Source organism: Coturnix japonica, chromosome 5, assembly GCF_054131305.1.
Source record: "Coturnix japonica strain WE chromosome 5, WE-NBRP24, whole genome shotgun sequence".
In the NCBI taxonomy this organism is placed as follows: Eukaryota; Metazoa; Chordata; class Aves; order Galliformes; family Phasianidae; genus Coturnix; species Coturnix japonica.
In genome coordinates this window covers 10,130,313-10,145,276 of record NC_140667.1, presented here as the reverse complement: position 1 = coordinate 10,145,276, position 14,964 = coordinate 10,130,313, and the positions used below count along the sequence as shown (strand labels likewise).

General features: G+C 40.2%; 2 protein-coding genes across 18 annotated transcripts in view; one reads left to right on the top strand and one right to left on the bottom strand.

The window, feature by feature from the left end:
- The window catches only part of CHID1 (chitinase domain containing 1), a 262,547-nt gene that overhangs the window by 98,649 nt on the left and 148,934 nt on the right, over window positions 1–14,964 (bottom strand). The window lies entirely within an intron of this gene.
- The window catches only part of TSPAN4 (tetraspanin 4), a 380,904-nt gene that overhangs the window by 323,696 nt on the left and 42,244 nt on the right, over window positions 1–14,964 (top strand). For 14 of the 17 annotated variants that reach the window (XM_015863754.3, XM_085548323.1, XM_015863759.3 and 11 more), the window contains one exon: window positions 8,664–8,738. The exons of the other annotated variants lie outside the window; for them this stretch is intronic. In XM_015863754.3, coding sequence (XP_015719240.1) covers window positions 8,664–8,738 — 75 coding nt within the window. The remainder of the gene's footprint in view (window positions 1–8,663; window positions 8,739–14,964) is intronic. 17 annotated transcript variants of the gene reach the window in all.

Sequence of the window (14,964 nt, the reverse complement as noted above, 5' to 3'; positions counted from 1 at the left end):
AGCCCCCTCAGCCTGACTTTTTAGTCCAGGCATTGAAGCATCTCTTATGTGGTAGAGTTTAATGACAATAAACCTGGATCAGAGCCTTTTCAGTATGGGACCTTGACAGCAAGCCTTGTTTTGTCCTGCTGCTGTCTGTAGGGACTTGAGGCAGCCCACAGCTACATTAGTGCACATCAGATTGCCAGGACAATTATGTAACCCAGCAAACTTCACAGAGGAAGAGCAGAGCATGAGACTATATTGTGCTTGTCTAACTTATTTTCTACCAGGGCTTGCATCTTCAGGCAGACAAAGTTGTGCACTAATTGTCTGACTTATAAAATGGAGTTCTGCTGATTTATGTGGGATTTTGCGCTGACCTGGGGTCACCTGTAAGATCTCTTAGACAGCAGGACTCTCCCATTTCAGAAGCAAAAGATAGATGAGCTGTATGCTCCTTGACAGCTTGGACGTTTGTTTCCCTTCTGAGCATGAAGTGTGATGTTATTTTTTTCCCTAACAGTGCAGTCATCTCCTCAGATGAAGCTGTAGGTTTAACGAAGCAACATGTGGGCTTACATTCCCAATCATTCATTTGCTGTTTTAGCCATTTTAACACTGCTTTCTGAAGAGCAACACTGACTTTTCTCGTTATGGACTTGAATTACATTGAATTCAGAAACACTTAACTCTGGAGGTAGAGAAATGGAAGCTAATTGCACAACTCATTGATGCCTACTCAAGAACAGCTTCTTTGATGATAGAGACATGTTAGTTCTACTCCATACATCCTCCTCCTGGTGAACCAAGTAAACCAAGAAACCAAGCTGATTTGCTGTTGTGAGACCAACCTATACACATCTGAAGCAGCAGTGTAGCACATGTAGTACGTGTCTGTGTAGTACAGTGGGGAATTGCAGACTGGGTGGAAAGCCAGTGGTATAATTTAAATACAAACAAAATGCTCTGACTTGTCCTTTTTCTTTTTCTCACCTCAGCCATGTGCATCCCAGCATTTCCTTCACTTTCACTGTTTTGAATCTTAGAAATAAGAGACATCTTATTCTTCTTATAGTCAGCAGGTGTGATCCCATTGCAAGGTTATCTCAAGGTTTCCAAATGCATAAAGGGAAACCTGCAGAATTTCAGATTTGTTGGGGCTTTTTTTTCCCCTTCAGGTCATGCCAAGTCCCTGAGCAGCCCACTCATGTCACTTACCCTGATCATCCTGAGGGCACCTCTGTCAATGTGCCCAGCAGCTGAGGATGGCCAGATGTTCAGTGAATATGGATGTGAAACCAGCCCTGCCAATTTGTTTGCTCCTTAGGCAGAGCAATGAGGACCAGTCACTGCTGCTCTCCTCCTTTTAGGGGCACTGAGCTGGCCAATTGCCTCTCATGCTGCAACTCCAACAGACAAGAAATATCCTGGGGAAGGTAGATTCAGGCAGAAGCTACATTTACTAAGTACAGAGGTGATATCAAGACTGAGTAAAAGGTGTAAATTTAGACGCTAATTCACTTTACATGTCTTTGCCATAGGGGAAGAAGGCTGGATTAATCCCAAGACAGAGTCTTTTAGTTGTGTTTTCCATTAGCTGTGTCAGTTGGACTGAAGTAATTGCTGTGCTATTAATGAAGTAGCACAAGGTCTTGAGAGAGACAGTCAGAGCTTACAGTTTTTCTTAAGTTGTGTCTTACTTTACAGGTAGGCTGAGTTTCCATCTTGACTAGGATTAATATAGACACCAGATCACATAATGCTTTCCTGTTACTTCTGCAGGAGAGTTGAAAAAACCCTTGAGGAGAGTCAGAGGCCCACGAGACCCTTATTTATGTTAAAGAAATAATTTGTGGTTGTGTTAAGTGTGCTTGTACCCACCTCCTCTTGTGATGTGCTAGTGATACCTAGCTAATATTTGATGACAGTTCTTCAATTTAGAATCGATTTTTGGGCAAGATGGGAAATTACTAGAAATAGTAATAGTATGGGAGCATAGAGTCTCTCAGCTCTCATGAGTGCAGTAAGACTGGCTGATTCCAACTGAAAGCAGTAATGAGACTAAAATGAAATGATGATAATCTGCATTAACACTGCATATGTTGTATATCTTCCCATAAATAGTTACTCTAGACTTCTTTGAGACTTATTCATCAGCAGGAATATCTGCATATTCATAAAAAATATAGTCCGAACATAAACAGAGCTGTTTAATATATCCACCAGGCATATCATGCAAAACTTTGTCGCAATCAAGATGAATTAACTGCTAAGGCTTTTAGAGAATAATAGCTGATGAGCCAAATTTAAATATGTGCCATTTTCATAATGGAATTTCTGTTCATAAGTCTGCTCTTACACATTACTGCTTTTTTACAGTTTATGAGCAAACTTAGCATTTTTTATATACTGGAAAAAAATGATATGATCACAGGGCTAAAGAGATTTACTTCTAAGGAAGTATTAAAAATATTGCATTTTAAAAAATATGCACAGCATGGCTAAGAGAGGGCTTGGACAGGATGTATGAAATATTCAAGGAGTGCGAATACTATTGGCAGAAGTAGTCATGGCAGTACAAGAGGTTGTAAGTGGAAACAATGCTATGAAGCTAACAAATGGAGAATTTAAACTGAACACCAGCAAAATCTTTGGTACTGAGATGTGAACTCTGCTGTGGTGGAAACAGTGGATTCAAGTTGCCCTTTCTCTTTGTTGTGAAGTAAATGTGATGGAGCAATACAGTGGGATTTTGTTCTCTTGGCTCTGTCCTATCATTCCTTATTCCTTGCCCTGACTTTTTTTCATACAAGTATTCCAGGCTGCAGAAGTAATTTTTAAGATGTCAATACAATTGTCACTTTTAGTTCTGTTCTCACCTCTATTTCCCGTGGGAGAAGACAGGAAATCAGAAGACTTCGTCAATGCCAACTGTAGAAATGCAGCAGCTCCCCTTGGCCTCACAGATGTTGTTTCAGTTACAGAGAATATAATCTATGATAAGATAAGAAAAAAAATACAGAACATATTAAATTCAAGGTAAATTTTTCATTTTCAGGCAGGTTGGTAAATTGTGGCTGCTATAAAATCCATGAAGTTCATTTGGCTTTAATGGATCTCTGAATTTGTAGATAAAGGTTTGATTCATGTTTGTTTATTCAAAAAAGCTATTTACACCTTCAGCATTGAAAATAAAATGATATCCCTGCAGAGAAGGTTATGTGCAGAACACGATGTAATTTTTGATAGTACTTCTGTTTGTATCAAAACATAATCCAAAAATCAATTGAGGGAAGAAGGAAAACAGCCTTTCTTTTTGGCTGATAGCGTCAGCCTACAGCACAGTAATATGATCTGATAATCTTCCTTTTAACTCAGAAATAAAGGGCTTTCTCCTTTTGATCTGGATGTTAGGGATCTTTCAAATGGGCAGAGAGCCTGTGCTTTAATATCTGCCTTTGTTGAAATTAAGATAAAAAGATACATGTAACAATTGGGTGGCCATGGGCTCTATCAGGTCTCAGAGGTTGTTGTCGACCTGTGTGTTTCTGTGATTTTGGGAGACTGTCTTCTAGTTTCTTGAGCTGTGCTGGTCTCTCAGACCAAACTTAGATCTGTGCATATTAGGACTAGGCAAACAAAATCTTTCCCAAGCCATCAATTCAGAGCTGTCTTGTAAGTCCAGTAACTTGGGCCCAATATGAATGCTCTGTGATTTCTTCTACCTGAGATGCTTCTTAATTAGGAAGTCAAATGTAATGCTAAAATTAAAGCTGATCTAATGAGAAGTTAGTAATCAAGCCTAATTAAATAGCAAATGGCTTGACTGTGACTGCATCAAACTTGCAGCTGCTGTAATAATGGAAAAATTGCTTGTAAATATATATATATATTCTTTTTCCTCTTCATTCTGAGAGCTGCTTCAGGACATCACATAGCTTGCTGGAGATAACAGTATTGGCAGTGCGTAATGGAATGCAGCATAAGCTGACTGCTGAAGCATTTGGCCAGTTTCTTAGGCTGTGCTGATTTACAGGCTGTTTGGCCTAAACAAATTATTTGCTAAGCCATGAATCTTAAAACTGTTTTGGAACATGTCACTATTCCAGAGAGACTACTGGCTTTTGGGTTTTCTTGACATGAGGGCTGTTTTGAAACTAATGCCTCAATTTGATTACGTTGGCCCATGATGTCAGAGGCAGATGTTGGTAGTACGTCAGTAGAGGTTGAACCCTCCCACTGATATTCTGTTGCATTTTGCTGCTCTGTGATAGATGGCAACAGAGGGGAAGTCTAACATAATGGTGTCTGACATGGAAGTGCAAATGAAGTAAAGGTGGGCAACTGAATTCCTCCGCATAGAAGAAAAATTGAATCATTAACCCTTGCTGGATGATTATGGAGACCAAACGGTGGGTGTGAGCTCAGTGAGGTGGTGGATGGTGCATTTCAACAGTGGTGGCAGTGATGGACAGTCACCTCCACTGGTGCAGATTTTTATGATCACGGCATGTAGGATCTTTTGCAGCATGCAGGTTCGTCACTGGTGAAGAGACATAGATAATGGTGGTGTTGATGCTGGAAAATAGTGTTTTGTAGTTGAGAATTTGCTCTATCAAATAGTGTTACTGTGCTCTTTATAACTGTTCTGCTTTCCACAGAAATAAATAGGTGGCATTACTTTTGGAGTGATGTATGTACTTACCTGTTGTTTGTCAAAAAGGATCTGATTAATACTTTGCAAGAAACTTCTGTCTCTTGATATTTAGCTAAATGTGAAGAGGGTTTGGTACCCTGACATCTTACTGTCTCCTTGTCTGACAAAGACTTCCATCACATGAAAAACATTACTTCTGGGGTCAGGCTAAATGGAGCATTCTTTATTTCATCATCAGTTGTAATATTTTTCTCTCCTTGCTAAATGCTTGAGGAGACTAACATGGTAATAGCAGATGGTTTTCCTTGTACTTGGTTACTTTTTCTTTTGGGAGACATGAGTTCAGTTATCTGTGCATGGAGGACGATCTGAGCAGCACGATAGAACTATTAAGATTTGGGAAGGAGAGGAGGTGGGGAAACAAGACCCAATCCTATGCATTACTGTATGGTGCTCAGTCATCGTGTAGAGGGGCAATTGTTTGTAACAATTCAGGAGTGAATAACTGCAGTGCCAGTGGGCCACAGAAAATTATTCCTCTCTGTATTTGTCACCACAGTGAGAGACCTCATTCAAAAATGAGCTGAGTTTCCCATGGATTTGGTGGGGCTTCAAGTGCTGTAAGCCTCCAGTGATTTTATGTTTTTCCCTTTAAAATTTGAATGGGATGTGCCAAGCCATCTCTGGTCCAAGATTGGACATCCACCCCTTTGGGATGATGCTGAGATTTGGAACCAAACGTGAACTTCTGTGAGAAGGTGCACTGGGAATAGAAGGGCAGGTTGTGCGTGCGGCCATCTGTGCACTTTAGTCCAGTGGATCAGAAGATGTGATGAAGCACACAGGCTGTGCTTTGCAGCCAGTTCCATCTGAAGCTTTGATAGCGTTATTTCTATTTTTATTTTTTTACTTTCTGACTTGTTGGTCTGGGTTCAGGTAGGGTTCTTCATTGGAGGGAAATGATAAATGTGCTGACATATAAGTGCTGCAGTTTTTAGTGGATGATGAATTTTAAGCCTCCGCCTTGAGGCTGACCTCACTTAATTTACCTTTGCAATAAAAGATACAGTGAACGTCCCTACTGTCTGCACACTGTGAGATTGCTAATGCATGTTATCTGTTATATAACTGCATTCTTTTTGTCAATGAGTGTGAATAATAAGGAAGATAAAACTAGAGGTTTTATTTAAAAGTGGGAGTATTTTTCTGTGGAGGAAAAGCATAATCCTGCTTATCAAGGTTTTGACTTTCTGAACAGTGTTAATTTTAGTTCACTGTATGACTTCCAAAATCTGCAGTGCATGAAACAGAAATCCTGCAATAGTAGCTTTGTTGCCTAGTCTGCTGGGAAGATGCACTGAGCTGTAGGTAGGAGAGGAAATCTCTGGAGGAACCTCTGAACCTTTGGATAGACTTGGACACGGCACATAACCATCACTAGGATGGCTTTTGTTCTGATCTCTTAAATTTTGAGCCCTGCCTATTAACATCTGAGTGCATTACATTTAGGGACAGGCAGGGAGGCAGCAGTGACTTGTCCCCTCTCCTTTGCACCTGTCCTGCATGGCAGGTGTCATCTGGCTGCATCCTGGCTGTCTTGCTTTTCTTGGTGAACTTCCTGGCTTCAGCACTTGCATCCCCCTAGGTGTACCCTGCTCACCAGCCCTCATGCTTCTCTCCAAGAGGCTTTCCATCTTTTCACTTGCCAGCTTCCAACTCTTGAGTGGATTCCTATCTATACCCACTGTTCCAGGTTCCACCTGACTGTGAGGTGAGGTGGGAGGTTATTGACTCAGAGGGGACAGCAGAAAGGCATGGTGGGTTGGCGTGTTGTCCTGAGAGGGGAAAGCTGCTCTTTTGGAGTGTTTTGGGAGTCCTATGAATTGTGTGGTTGTCCACAAGCAGCAGGAAGTATTTAAGCAGGGCTTCTGCACTTGCAAACTTTTAAGATTTTAGCTGCTAGCTGAGCCCTCTCATCTGTACTGGATGTGTGAAGTGCAGGTTTTTGTAGGCTAACGACTTGCCCACGAAAATCCACTTGCAGTTGGGTAAGACAAAAGGCACTTGCTTGAAATGGAGCTGTGCCTTGTTGCAGGTCCCTGCTCCTAATGCTAGAGCAGAAAAGAATTTTAAGCCAACAGAAATTTGACCTCAGTAGCGTTCATTGCCCTGCCTTAGTCTTGGAGTGGTAATTGGAGTGGGTTGTTCTTTCAGAAGCTTTTATCCTTTTGACTGAAACAAGCTCAGAATATATAAACCTAGACAATGCAAGTTAGACCAAATTATAAGCTGATGAAACTGGGGTCCCCTTGTAGGAAATGCTGGTCATAAGTGATGTTGATAATGGGTGCAAGTCCTTCCTTTTGCTTCAGAAACCGCCTAGTGTGATCCACACTAAGCCAGTGAATTGCATAGGGAGGCAGTATTCACATGTATGGTTTGGAAAATGTACACTTTATGGATGTGCAATAAAGCACCCCACAGCTAAATAAATCAGGCATCTTTGCAAAGAGGGAATTTACTTGCCTTATTTCAGTTAATTCTGTCCAACAAGCTAAAATGTTTGAAGTAAAAAATAACAAGCAAGCTGCACCGAGACTGGTTTGCAAAGCTATATGGGAGGCCAGTGCGGGAAGGTAATGATATGGAAATCAACTCCGATCACCGAGAGGGCAGTAATGGGATCCTGTATTAGGGTCAGGCATGTGTGAAGATGCTCGTGATGAAGATTTGAAAATAAACTTTCATTTAACACTCTTGGGGCAAAATGCCATCCATTCTGTAGGTAGTCTAATTGTACTAGTGGAAAATGGTATTTTCCCCTTCTTGACCTTTTGTCCTCCATTCAATCACAGAAATCCATAGGTTCAAAGGTTTGGTTCTGACTTGCCAGGCAGAGAAGAAGCTCTGATAAGGTTTTGTAGCTATTAAACTTTCATAGATTTGTAGCCTTGTGGTTGAAGCCAGACAGTAACTTTTTTTTTTGCTCTTGGGAATGGGGTTTCAGTGAAGTCAGAGTTGCTCAGCATTAGAATTCCAGCCTTGCAAGCTGTTAAGCATATGGAATTTGTGTTGAAGGGTCATTACCTGAGCCTAGAAAGTTTCCGAAATCACTCTTGCTTCCTTAACTATCTTTGCAAAACTTTCATTTTCAGTTTAGGCAGGGTTTGTTCTGGTTTGTGCCTCTGCTGTTTTGCTGCTGCTGGAGACCCATGCAGCTTCTTAGCAAAGAAAAATAGGAGTATATATTTTTTCAGAGCTGTTGTGCATTGCATGGAGTTTGTCCCACTAAAGTGTCTCAGTGCTGAGGGCTTCCCAAAATCCTAGTGTGAAAGATTTCTTTTATCTACTCCTATGAGCTTTGGACTATTGGGTTTTACACAGTTTCTTATGTAGTGAGGAGAAAAAGATATCAACCAACGTTGTGTTGGTGTCTGAAGAACAAATCAACTCTTCTTAGTTGAAACTCATGGGTAGACAGTGTAACTACCTGGAATTGCTTTTAAAGCTAAATTGATATGCAAGTTTTTGGGTGTACTGCTTGCTTATCCTGCAGTTCCCCTTGAAAAGAGCTGTGACTTCATGGTTTATGGACCAAGCTACCTTCTCTAGCAGTGGGAAGTCTAAACTGTGATTTTTAGTGAAATCTTGTTAATTGAAAAGATCTGATAGCCAAAATAAATAAAGCGTAGCCTAGGAAGTGCTGTCAAATAGAGCCTGCTGTGGGAGACAGGTCTGTATAGGATTGTATGCTCTTCTGCTGAAATCAATGACAGAAATGAGCCATACACACATGGTCAGAGGTTCATTTCTGACTAGTTGTTTACCTGCTTTTGTGGTTATTGCATGTCGCGTGCCCTCTGCTCTGCCGTAAGCAGCTTTGCATCCTGCTGTCTGACTCCCACTCCCCTTTCTGCATGATCTGCTGAATGTACTTACTGTGCATCCAGAAAAAGCTGAGAGATAGATGTTGATTGTTTTTGCTTTTTGTTTTTTTTTTCCCTATCCCTTCTTCTCTTGACAGTTTTTTATCATGCTGTTAATTATATTTCTGTTGGAGCTCACCGTTGTGATTCTGTTCTTCGTCTACACAGACAAGGTAAGTCAGATTCTTCACTTTTCTTTCCCCTTCAGCACATTTTTATGCCCCTTTTCCCTATAAATAAATCATGAAGCACTTGGCTTGGTATGCACATCATGCTTCTGTCTTCCTTGAGACACCTCTCTCAGAATGCATAAACAGCCTTACAGGACTGGGCTCTCTTGCTTGCTCATGTGTACAACTCAAGGTCATAGACATTGCCAAGTGCCTCTGCCATTTAAAAATAAAAAGAAAGAAAGAAAAAGCAGCAAACACACAACAAAGCCAATGAGGCTTACTAGGAGTGTGTGGGCAGAGCCATCAGACAGGATTCTTAAAAAAAACAACCACCACCACAAACCTAAAATGTTTGCAATTTAAGAGCCAAATGAATGCTGTATCAAAGGAAGCCTCATTGGCTGAAGTACACAATGCATTACCTTTTCAAGTTGCTCCTTGCAGGACGTGTAGTGAGGAGCCTAAAAGTGGATAAAATTTAGTAACTCAACTTTTGTTTGCAATTTCAAATTTGACTTACGTTTAACTTTTGTTTCCACGCTTGTTATTTCTGTGCAAGGGCGAGATAACCTATCCATATCCTCTCTGAATGAACCCCAAATCAAGTGAAAGTGTGCAATTATGCATAACCTGCCTATTCAATCAAAATTATGTAGTGAAGTCTCCTAGAACTGATGGTTACTAAGGGAAAACTATAGGGTAGCTTACAAAAATTTGCCATGAATAGTCATTGGATACATGGCCAAAAAGCAGGGTTTTTTTTAAATGAAAAAACATTTGTATGTCTTACATACGATGTAAATACAGTGAAGAATAATAGTAGATCTAGATTTAGTATAACTGGTGTATTTAAAGGTAATGTGTACAGGGAGTGGATAAGATAGCAATATCAGTGTTTAGAAAGGCTCCAAATTATTCAGTGAATGATTGTCAGGAGCACTTCTGAAGGACTGAAAAGGACTAGGTTGTTGGATAGCATGCTGTAGCTGGGACTTGGAATTAACTTGCAAGGTAATTAAAAAGGAAAGGGCAATTTAAATTCCTTGTATGCATTATTGGATTCTGAATTACTTGTAACCTCTTGGGAGAAAGATCTACACGTCATAGATGACAACTTAATAAAGGCATCTACTTAGTATGCAATAGGCCTCCAAAAACCAAATACAACAGTTGGTAAAGGAATCAGAAAATATTATCATGTTATTGTTAAAATTTAAGGACTCACCTCGCTGTTAATTTGGGATTCAGTTTTGGTTACTTCGTTTCAGCTAAGGAATCCAAATGATTGGAAGCAATAGGCAAATGGGGGAAGAATAGTCATGGAGGGATTACAGAGAGTTTCCTGATTCAGTATGGTAAAGGAAAGATATCCTCTTAAGAGATCCTAAGAGGAAACAGTGATAGCAGTTTCTAACATATTGATGTATGACAGGCCTGTCTTGAACTTGAAAATACAGAATCATGAAGAAGTATGTTTAAAGATGAGTGTTTCTGATACTCTGTATCACCACATCATAAAACTCCCTGTTGCTGGCAGTTCTAAGGCTGATGGGTATAGAGATGATTAAGGTAAAGTCATTAAAAGAAAATATTCATAACGCGATCAGTGCTGTTACATACTGAGACAAGTTTCTCACAGAGAGTGTTGATCCTCATCTTTCAGAGGTAAAAATAATGGGAGTGTGATAAAGGATTCACTCTTTGCTTTTCAGACCTGTTGGTTTGTAGCATCCCTATCAGTGTTCTTAGTAAGCATGTCAAGAAATTAAACCTCTTCCCAGGTCACCAACTGTAGGCTGATGCAGGACGTGCAGTACAGATTTCTTCAAGTTCTCAAATATGAACTCCAGGTTCAGGTTTACTGGGTTAAGAAATTGCTTCAATCTGTGTCTTGCAAATGATCAAATGGGGAGACTTTAAATACATGGTTCTGTGTTGAAGAAATGAGTGGTTTGTGTCTGTGTTATGCTTGCAGTCCTGTCTACTATAAAGAAAAAAGAAGCCTACAACTAGTGTTTTCTTACAGCATTCTTTCAGTTGTGTGCCAGCTATGCTAATGTGAAGAACAGCATTGCCATGTGCACTCATATGAGTAGTGTAGTGAACCCAGATAGGTGTACCATAGTTACTGAATTAACATGGTTCTTTGGAAGATACAGTGGAGGATCAGTTTATGCTCACAACCATGCATCAGGAGAAACTAATGTCAAGTTTGCATACAGAAGCAGAATGTGACTGCAGGTTAAGTTTTTGAGGCCTCCTCTATCATATTTGTATATTTATGTGATTTTATATGTATATATTTATGTATGCATGTGAACAGCATTTTTTTTCAATTACTTGGAAACCTTCTATTAACTAGGAGTGTATGTGCATGTAAAATTCTTCCTAGGGTCAGATGGTGTCCAGTTATTATTTTTTGTTTCCAGGCTTAGAGAAGGTTGGTTAATGGATTTCCTGGCAGTTTTTGTTTACTTCTACTTTGTTAAGTGGATGCTTTACTTATTTTACAGAGTTTAGGCAGCCTTCCCTGCTTTCTGTGAGACAGGGCAGTGTTATTTTCTTAACTCTGGTGGAGAAGCAGAGCTGAGAGTGCTGCCCAAGCCTGCAAGCAGCTGGGGCTGATTTCAAATGTAAAGCTTTTGCTGTCCTGGCTGAAGGAAGCTAAGAGACTGAGCTGTGCCAGCAGTGTGGCTGGCACTGTAGCTACCTTAAAAATACTTTGCCAGTGCACTTTTTGTTCCTTCTGCTGCAAAATGGTCACAGTGGCAAGCCAGTGCCAGTACTGAGATGCCTGCTATGGAGAAAGTACACATCCAAGCAATGCTTCTGTATCCATTGCTGTGACTACTGATGTAGTAGTGTGTGTTCATTATTAAAAAGCATCAAAACAAAAGTTCTTTACAGCTTTTGGCATAGTACTTTTATTGTGGGAGAGCATACAGCTGTGGAGATGGACAGGACTGGCTGCTGGGACTTGGGGAGCCTGGACTGGCATCTCATTCTCGGTGACTTGGCAGCAGCCTCTCAGAGTTTTTAAGCTGCAGACTTGCTTCCATGCCCCACAATGTCGGCTTCCCTTTTTGTGATGGAGAAATGTTTGTCTTGACCTCATGAAATAAATAGTGCCTTGGACTTCACAACTCTTTCTCTAATCTGTCTATATGGCGTGATTATAAAGAGAGAAAGGCTTAGAGAAATAGCTCAATGGTGCTTAATGGAGGATGTAAAAGGGAGAAACTCCTTGCTTCTTGGGGCTGCACTGTGGGACTCCTTGGCAGAGGCACTGAGCTCAAGCCTGGTTAATGCTTCTCTTTTCCATCCTACCTGGTTATGCTGGTTATAAATCCTTTGAGTTCTGCAGAAGTGTAACGTGGGAACAGGGTGAGGAGGTACATTCCTGTGGTGAATGGGTGTCAGGAAAAATAAACAGCACTTCTGTTTTGTCTTGGCTCTTCCCAAAGCAGCAGTGATAGGTTCAGTAGTTGTCTTTAGTTTAGTATGGGGCATCCCAGGGACTTTGGAGCTCCTGTTGGTGTTTGTGCATGTCCACATGCAAACTTTCAAAGTGTAAGTTTCAGGTTTTTTTAAGGACAGAAATACCAGCTTGAGATATATGGGTCTGGAAAGGAGTTTTGTAGTTACCGCTGTCAATCTTAAAGCACTATTTTTAAAGGCTAAATATATGCGCCCTCATTTGAGGTGCTTCTGTGATATTACCAGATAATCTTTTTTCAGTACTTTTGTTTGTTCAGATGTCTGCATTGTTTCAGATTTATGGGCAGAGCTATGATGCTGCAAGTTAATGCCCACAAATGGAAGAAGAACATTTGTTTTCTGTGTCACAGTGAATCATAATGAGTACATCTTTTAGTTTTTACTGCTATCTTACTGAAATATGATTGATGTGTAGATTATCTTGTTTCTTGCTTTGTTTCTCAAAACATTTTACTAATGATTGTAACTCCTTATAGATGTTTTGCCTGGTCCCATACAGATTACAAGCAGCAGACTGTAGTGGAATATAGTGGGTATGATTACAAGTATAGCTCAGCCTTCACTACCTCTTTTACATTTGCCTTCACATTCCTAGCCAGCCTAGCAGGGCTGTCAGGCAAACACATGATAGAGGTAGATCTGATTGAAGATGGAGTACTGGAGGGTAAAGTGAAGGCCCAGATCACCCCAACTGTGTGTGCAGCTTCCAAATGGTCTTAGTTAATGGAAGAAAACAGACTTCAGGAAGTGCTGCAAAACTGGTGGGGTGGTCACTCTGCACTGCTCATCAGTCAGATTATACTGCCTTTCCTAACACAAGTCTAGTGGATGGGGCCATGCTTTTTTCAGTGGTGTCCTGCAACAGGACAAGGAGAAATGGGCACAATCTGGAGCACAGGAAGTTCCATCGGGACGTGAGAAAGAAGTTTTTTTCTGGGAGGTTGAATGGAGCACTGGAATAGGTTGCTCTAGAGACTTGTGGAGTTTCCTTTGCTGGAGGTATTAAAAACCTTCCTGGATGCTATCCTGTGGATCCTGCTTAATGGTGAGTGTTGGACTGGGTGTTGTACAGAGGTCCTTTCCAACTGTGATCTATGTATGCAGGAGATTTTGAGCAGCTGGTGCATTAGCACTTTGTTTTTCAGTTAGAGCTCAATTTGTTTTGTATTTAAAAGAGCTCTTCACACACTGATCAGTTTCTGGCTTGTAGCATCACTCTGGCACTGTTCTGAAGTTAGTTTTGCATAAGTGCTGACAGAGATAAAATCCACTCCTCTGACAAGCAGGAATAACATTGCAGGTTGATGTGGAGGAATCTATAGGTTGTCTCCTGTACAGTGGTGCACTGCAGTTATTGCTTTGTGAGAGTCATGGGTTAGCCCTGGTCAAGTATTTTATTTCTCTAATGCAAAATGATAATATATTAAATAAGAAAAGACAGAAGTTTCTCTGTGGCTTATTTTACTTGGTAATAAGCTTAATTTTAACTAGTTTATTAGCATTTCAGTACTGGTGTCACACAATAGGGAGTTGCAGAAATTTCATCAAAAGAATTTAATTATAACCAATTCGTTTTGGCTTCTTTTCAGCAATGCATTCAGGCACGGGTTTAAATCTGTCTCTATTCAGCACATTACTTGTGTGCTTAAATCCACATGACTGATTTAATCATATATTGAAGTCTTGTCAAAGTTGATATGCGCCTTTTGTGTTCGTACCTTTTAAAAGGTTCCTTTGCTAAGGAAATGCTAATAATAATGAAAAATTCCAAAGATTGTAAAGATGTATCGTGGTCTTTCACTTCATAGGGGATTTTGAGGAAAATAATTAATGTTTGCTTTAAAGCATTAATGGTTATCTTTTACTATTTGTTCTCAAAGTGCTTTCCTTTTAGTATCTTGATCTCCAGCACATCACTTTAACCTTGTTTTAGAAGGGAGCAAGTGAAGAGAAATTTGTTTCTTTGTCAGAAACAAACAAACAAACAAAAAAAAACATATATACCACTGGAAATTCCACAGCTTTGCTAATTCATTTGTTAAAAAAATCAAATAAAATTCATTGAAAGTGGACCTGCAAACTGCTATTAGCAGGGTTGTTGAAGGATAGCAAAGTATTGACGAAAAGAATTAAGTGCATGCTACAAAATAGGTGTTATTTAGGAACGATAACGGCAGATAAAATGCATTAAGGCTCCCCGCTGGGAACTCTTGATCAGTGGTTGATCAGAGCCTAATTGATTCCTTGAGTAAAGTGCTAGCAAGGGAATGGGCGCCAGGAAAGGAAAATCAAACTTTCCTAAATTAAGCTTTGTGCCTAACAGAAATACCCTACATAAAGATTAGATAATGCAGTAGCCTGTCAGCTCTTTATGCCACATGTATTCCTACTGTGGTTGAGTTCAGAAATGAAGAATGTAGGCATCTCATCCTAGTCAGAATGGATTTTTGTTCGTATTGCAGTGAGTATAATATTGCTCATATTGCAATACTGCACACTTTGTCTCAGGAGAAATCCAGTCCTGAACTCCAGCCTGACTGGCTGGGACATTAATTCCCAGAGCTGTATAGATGAATCAAACACAGCTACTGCTGCCGTCATGCCTGGCTTAAAGCCAGCTAGATCTATCTTTTATTTCCTGGCATCAGTAAATTCATTTGATAAATATATGGCAATGCATCAGTTAGCATAGAACTGAAAGTGATGATTCTGGGCTTCCTTCCCACTG